The following is a 7,519-nucleotide window of genomic DNA, read 5'->3' on the forward strand; positions in this document are numbered from 1 at the left end:
GTTACCTATTTTTTTTTTTGAATACTGCATATACTATGAACGTAAATAGTGGAGAGCTGTACCTATTCTTGGTATTAATTATTGTTGTATCGTGTGTTGGCCACAAAGACAATATTATAAACAAACGTTCACAATCAAGTTATTCATATTTTTTATTATAATAAATAATATATATGCTGGCAGCTGGCTCAATAGTATGCTGCCTAATTATTAATTTTCTTATTAATGTTATTACCGTTTTAATTTTGTTCAAAAAACATACATCCGTTTTTACTTTCGTTAATAATATTTATATATTTCCGATTACTGTTATAATTTTTATTTTCTAAAAGTTTTCCTATATTCTTTTTAACTTTTTTAATGTCCTTTACGTTCGTAAGGCATAAGTTCTTTTCTTAGATCATATACAATGTATATACATGTATATGATCTAAGGTTCTTTTTATTTTCAACATAAAACAATAATTGCAGTAATGCACTTTTTATAGACGCACGCATCAACAATGAATGCAATTATTAACGAATGATTATAAGTAGGTACCTATCTCTCAGGCCACAGAGTCTAGTGAAGACTGAAATATTGTTATGCATCTACAATATTTGAATGTTTCAACACCCGCGTCAAGCTTTATAGAAAAGTTATTAAGTCCAAATGACTATAAGGAATTGTTTTGATATAAGTCTTGGTCGGCGCATAAGTACCTAAGCTAAACTATAGATTCATAAACCAAGTAAGATGCTTTTATGTATTAAGTATTTTGTAAAATACTAAAATATATTTATTTAATATTGTCGTCCCCTCGCCATTTTATCTCCAGACCAAACACTGAAACACATCACCCACTTTTGCCAGCCGGCGTCACACACACAGAATCCACACTTTGTTCGAGGACCGTAAAAAAATGTTTATGAATAAGTTTTACGACATTTGAAATAGGCTGAATAAGGAGGTCTAATAGATATGTCAGTGGCAGGAGACTTAGAAATAGGTCTTTGGTAATCTGTAAATAATAATAAACTATAATAATATATATAATAGAAATATGATAAATACAATAATAATAGTAATATGATAATATACTGCAGTGTTTGGCAAGTTCCTTAAAAAAAGGAATTCGTTCCGTTCCTTGTTCCTTAAAAAAAAAAGAATTCGTTCCTTTGGAAAATGAACGAGTTCCTTTTTTAGTTCCAAATAAAATAAAAATTCTTACTTAATCATTAATGTTTTTTTTTTCATATGCATACTTCTTTAGTTTTTAATTCTAATATAATACCTATACACGTACGTTCATATTTTATAATTCTATTTTGAGGTTTTCTTTAAAATTAAATTGTTGGCCAACGTATTACGTATATCGATTGTATAACGTCGATAGTCGATAACGATCACTAATTAGCAATATACATTAAACACTTTAAAAAATATATATCTTAATTTCAATTATTCACATACTTATCTGTATAAATTATTGGAACTAGAAAGAATTTTCAAGAAAGTTTTCAAGAACCATGAAAAAAAGATCTAGTTCATTTTCTCGTTCTTTTTTTTATAAAAAGGAACTCGTTCCTTGATGATCCTTCCAAACACTGTACCTAATATAGTTATAGTTATAATATTAGGACAGTGTTGAATTTTAAATAAGGATCAGAGGATATCATCCTAATAATTTGAAACTTCTGTATTTTTACTCCTCTTATGGACTTATAACTCTATGTGGCAAATATAAATCCCTTGGTGTCAGCAGCCTAGCTCGCCTTTCCAGAGGCTGAAACACACTAAAATTCAACGCTATAGTAAGCCGAAAATTTGAGATGCTGTATTGTGACAAAATTAAAAATTTCAAATTAAAACCTATTCAACGTTAAATTCGATATTTATTTAAAATTTGTGGGAACAAATCTAGTTTACGGCCCAAGCTCGTTTTTCAATTTTTTTTTTCAAAATGTGGATTTTAAGGCACTAAATTTGAATATGTTTAATAAAATTGTGGCTCTTTTTTATTACGAAGGTTATACAAAAAAAACAGGAAAACAATTGATTTTTTAATAGGTCGTGGTAACCTCGATAAAAATAATGAAAAATTACTTTTTTGACTAATTTTTTTTGGAAAATGTGTGTTTTGGTACGCTTAAGCTTTTGAAGTAATCACATTTTCCCTATTGTACTTACTTTTGATGGTATACCAAAAAAACCGGAAAACAATTGATTTTTAAAAATATCATGATATCCTCGGTAAAAATAACCAAAAACTACTTTTAATGGCCGTAAACTAAATTTATACCAATTTGTGTTATCGAAGTATAAATAGCGAAAAATGTTATACAAGAGTACCTATACCTATTACAGTTTTCGCTGTAATGATCTATGTAAATTACAATATTATATTGTAGTCAACCGGCGTTCGCATGTTCTCGAATGCGATGTGGATTAGGCTTACAGGGGGCTGTAAATAAAAAAAACGCGCCACGCGTAATACCTACCTCATGCTTTTAAACAACATAGACGATGTGATATAATGTCGTTTAACAAGCATAGGTGGTGTGGAAACTTACGTGACGTTGAAAATTGAAATCATCCTATACATCGATCGCATTGAAGTAAATAGTAATATATAATGGAAAAATTCTTTCATTTTTTGGGGGTGCACAAGTCCCCTCAGCGGCTCAACATATCCATAGTTGCACCAATAGCAGGGGTTCCCAAACTGTTTTGGCTCGCAGCGCCCAATTTGAACCAAGGTTTTCTTAGAGTGCCCTTTCACAAGTCATATCATGACCAATCAAAAAAATTAAATAAATTAAATAAAAACCAGTAAATAAATTTTAATGGGTAATACGAAAATATTTATTTAATTTAAGTTATACATTTTTATTAAACTTTTTAAAAATCAAATTAATGGAACTACTAGACAACAAGACAAGGTAGACAGCATTAATATGGGATCTTTAGCTTTTGAAAAAGTCAATGAGTTTCGATACCTAGGAGCAGTATCTACGCCAGTACCATGGAACAATACAATACAATACAATGCTAGTACTGAGTACAAAACACAAAAAATGACTGGGCTAGGGAGATAGATTTAAGGATAATTAAAGCTGATTGAGCATCCTTTGCGCTAAGTAAATTCATGAAATCCAAAGTATTTTTCAAAAAGAACAAAGCAAGGCTTTACACGACAATAATAAGACCTACGCTCACATATGCCATATGGGTGCGAGGCACGGACTACCATCTACCACTATAGTACTACTGAAAGAAAACTTAAGACCTTTGAGAACAATATTTGGAGGGTAATAACTAATATGTGGACTGGTTCAATAATCAAGAAGAATGATGAAGAAGGATAATGGGTCATGGTCTCATGGAGATTGGAGAAGCGAGAAGAAAGTACAACAAAGAACTAGAAATGGCGGCAGACTTCGATGATAACAAAGACATGATAAGAAAGTGACGGCTATCTATTTTTTTTTAGTTGTATCCACGATTAAAGATATCGTGGTTGTATCTCTTTTCTATGGTTGTTTTCTATGGATCATCGTATATGATCTAAGGTTGTAGTATTGTTCTATGGTTGTAGTTGTTCTGTGGTTATTAAAAGTTAAAAATTAAAATGTATTCTTATCACTAAAATTTGATTAAACATAAAACAAGATTACTAAAGAACACAATATTCATTTAAATATAAATTTAAAATGGTTTAGTTTGTTTTTTTTTGCTAAAGAGTGATGAACGACTTGAACAAAGACGTTAAAGTTTTATCAAAAATTCAAAATCAAATTATATCATTCACTTTTTAAGTAAAATTATTTAGACCGTGTAAATGAGATTTTTTAATGCTACTTTATTTCCTACAAAAATAATAAAAATTATGCCTAAAAAAAACACAAAACAGGTTCAAGGAAAATTAGAGACTGTTCAGACTGGACCTATAACAGTGGACAAATCGGGTGATGTTGTTATTAAAATAAACGCAAAACCTGGTGCCAAAAATAATAACATTACAGGTAATTCATGCATTTACTGCAATATTAACAAATGTATATAGCCCTTAGAGCAAAAATAATTATTACAGAGAATTATTTTGATTTTACCTATTATTTTTTAACAAAATAATGGTAATTTTGCTCTATTAGTACATAATAATTTAGCATCTATTGGTAAACTCAAAACAAATACTAAAAGCTTCCAACTAGTAAGTGGATGAAACTATGAATAAATTTGAAATGTTAAAATATTGATACTATTAGTTACAGTTTTTAATTTGTATTGTTTTTTATAAAGATATAAGTTCTGATGGCATTGGTGTTCAGATAAATGCACCCCCGACTGATGGCGAAGCTAATGCAGAATTAATAAAATATCTTTCGAAGGTATTGGGTTTGAGAAAAAGCGATTTAAGTTTAGATAGAGTAAGTTTATTTCTTTTGTTTATACTTTTTGATTAATTCTTTGAAAATTTGCTTATGTAAATGGTACCCATATAGCTATAATAGGTAAAAGGACTATTCCCCCTTTTCAGTTAAGTAGGACATTTCCCCTCATATTTTTTAAAAACTTTTAACAATGAAATTAATTTTTTTTTTCTAATGCCTTATTAGTTATTAAGTGTTAATGTGTAATAAAATAAAACATTAAATTTCTAAATATAATTATAAATGTATATTTTATGTCTATTGTTAGTATTATAATAATTAAAAATATTTTTTTCATTGTCTATTTGATACTATAAAAAGTACTATTGAAGAAAATGTTTGCATTAAAAAATATGGGGAATTTTCCTACATTAATAGATATTTAATTTTTCGATTTTAGCATATAGCATAAACAAAATTAACTATTAAATGTTAAAGCAAATTAATATTACCACTTATATAAGCTAAATGATTATAGATAAATATTTTTACAGCAATAATTATTTATATATTATACAGTATGTCCAAGAAGTCCCGTATCACCCTTAGTATCTCCGAGGAAAATCAATATATTTAAATGCAGTTTTCTTTACAGTCATAAGTATGGAAATTCTGATTGAATAGCATAATATTCAATTTGTTTTTTCCAAAAATTCAAAAATTATTAAAAAAATTTTTTAGGCAAATAAGTTTTTTAAATTTCCAAGATAGCCATTTTGTTGATCGTATTTTTTCAAACACTTCAAAAAAAAAAAATTTTAATTTAATGAAAATTGTTCAAGTTAGAGCTAATAATTATTGTGAATTGCTAAGAATAATAGTTATGTTACCCATGCATACGACATTAGCAAAATATGATTCGCATGTTAATCATTACAATCACACTGATTTTTCGGCTAAAATTAAAAATAATAATTAGCCTTAACTTGGGGGATTTTCATTAAATTTTAATATTTTTATTTTTTAACTGTTTTAAAAAATATGATCACTGAAATGACTATCTAGGAAATTTAATAAACTTATTTTCCTAAAAAAAATTTTTTGATAATTTTTGAATTTTTGAAAAAAAAAAATTTAATATTATGTTATTTGATCAGCATTTCCATACTTATGACTATAAAAAAAAACTGCATTTAAATATATTCATTTTCCACGGAGATACTAAGGGTGATACGGGACTTCTTGGACATACTGTATATAAATAATGGCTATTTTGCCTCCAAATAAAATCTGTAATAGTTAAAACAGTTTTAACATATTATTAATTATTCTAAATGTTTGCATTCTAGGGTTCAAGATCGAGAAATAAAATTTTAATTGTACACAATACTTCATTAGGCATAGAAGGGATCACTGAAAAAATTAAGGAAGAAATTAACGATAAATAATAAATTATGATTAACTGTAAATGGATGTTAAAATAAGTAAGTATTGTAAGTAAATTCATTAATATAGATTATGTTCAAATCCTTTACTACTATTAGCCTTTATTTTCCAGAATATATAATTGAAAAGGGACGAGGTGGCAGACTGGTATAAATGTATTATTATCACAATTATGTATAACATTTATATTGAATGTCTAATGGACCAAGTAATATTTATAGCTTCATGCATATTTAATATTTATATGCATTATATGACTGACCAAATAATTGTTATTTTAGAATTTTTATATGGAATGCAATCATTTGCGTTGTTGTTATCTGTCTTAATTGAAACCAACCAGAACAACATACATAATGGACCAAATTGTTTTCAAATGTACCCGCAACATAAATAAGTATACAATATTTCATCTCAGTTATCCCACAAATTATAGTATCAATTATTAAATTACTTAAAATGTAATATTGTATTATTATAGAAATTATAATTTAATATAATACTTCCTAGTCAAGTGCCACTAATGGGTGCCTTCTTATTCCTATTTGCATATACTTTTGTTCTGTCACTACATACACTGATTGTGCTAAATAGTAAAGATTGTGCATATCTTAATAAAAATAATAATAAAATAATATATATAATATTTATATTTATTTTTTTTTTTTTGGTCTAGCTATAAATTAATATTATTTTCATGTAATATATTACTATATTCGTTTAATTTAATTATTCTTGGCAATTGTATAGTTTAGATGAGTGGCAGTCATGCGGAGATGATGAATGTCTTGATGTTACAATTATGTACCTATTGTTTTTTGTTGTGTGGCCATGTATTGGAGCAATAAAAATGCATCAATTTTCTAATTCAATGTTATTTTTGGTATCAAATTGAATTTTATTAGCGTTATAGGGAGAGGGGGAGGGTACCAAATGAGTAAAAAATATCTAGTACTTTTCTACTTTTCTTAACAATTGAGAAAAAATATAAATAAATTAAGAAAAATAAGAATTTTTACTCAAAATCAATTTTGTTAAATTTGTTGTAATTCAAAAACAAATTCTTAAATAGGTACTTGAAATGTATAGACGTTTTAGATTCTGAGTGAAACGGAGAATGTATTGATTTTACAATGATGTGTGTTTTTTTTTTTTTTATTTTTTTTTTGTGTCTGACATCAACTTTTAGGACAGTAAAAATGCTTAGATTTTCTTCAACAGTATCTTTTCTGATAGGAAAGCGAATCTAGTTGGTACTTTGGGGGGTCAAAAGTCAAATTTTCCCAGTAGTTTTCAAAAGCGCCGTGAAAAACAAAAAAAAAATTAAGGAAAAATGGGAATTTTTACGCAAAATCTGTTTTCGAGAAAATCGATTTTGGTTTTTGGTACAACTCTAAAACAAATGACCGTAGGTGCATAAAATTTTGACTGAACGTTTATGTTTGCATTTTCTATACACCAAACCATTTTCCAAATATTTTGACTTTTTTGAGCTCTTTACGTACATTTTCAGTTTCCATTTTTTTTAGTTTTTTTTTTTTATAAATATCGATAAAATCTTATTTGTTGGTTAAAAAAGCTTGAAAATATAATAGAAGGCTCCTAGTATATTGTTTCAAAGGCAGATGAAAAAAATTAAAGATTCATAGTTACAATTTTTTTTTTATAAGAACTTATAAAGGTTCAAAAGTGACAAAATACGTACAATGACGAACATTTG

General features: G+C 27.3%; 1 protein-coding gene across 2 annotated transcripts; it reads left to right on the forward strand.

The window, feature by feature from the left end:
• Positions 1–3,460: 3,460 nt before the first annotated feature.
• LOC100574282 (UPF0235 protein C15orf40 homolog) lies at positions 3,461–6,666 on the forward strand. 2 transcript variants are annotated; one of them, XM_016806509.2, is made up of 5 exons: positions 3,461–4,005; positions 4,283–4,410; positions 5,703–5,846; positions 5,912–6,007; positions 6,081–6,666. In XM_016806509.2, exons 1-3 carry the CDS (start codon positions 3,822–3,824, stop codon positions 5,799–5,801), a joined length of 411 nt encoding a protein of 136 aa, XP_016661998.1. In that variant the 5' UTR covers positions 3,461–3,821; the 3' UTR covers positions 5,802–5,846; positions 5,912–6,007; positions 6,081–6,666. The 2 variants fall into 2 exon arrangements, with proteins under 2 accessions (XP_016661998.1, XP_016661997.1); XM_016806508.2 differs by having other exon boundaries at positions 3,462–4,005; positions 5,703–5,837.
• The last annotated feature ends 853 nt before the right edge of the window (positions 6,667–7,519 follow it).

The sequence above is a fragment of the Acyrthosiphon pisum genome, chromosome A2, assembly GCF_005508785.2.
Source record: "Acyrthosiphon pisum isolate AL4f chromosome A2, pea_aphid_22Mar2018_4r6ur, whole genome shotgun sequence".
NCBI classification, from domain to species: Eukaryota; Metazoa; Arthropoda; class Insecta; order Hemiptera; family Aphididae; genus Acyrthosiphon; species Acyrthosiphon pisum.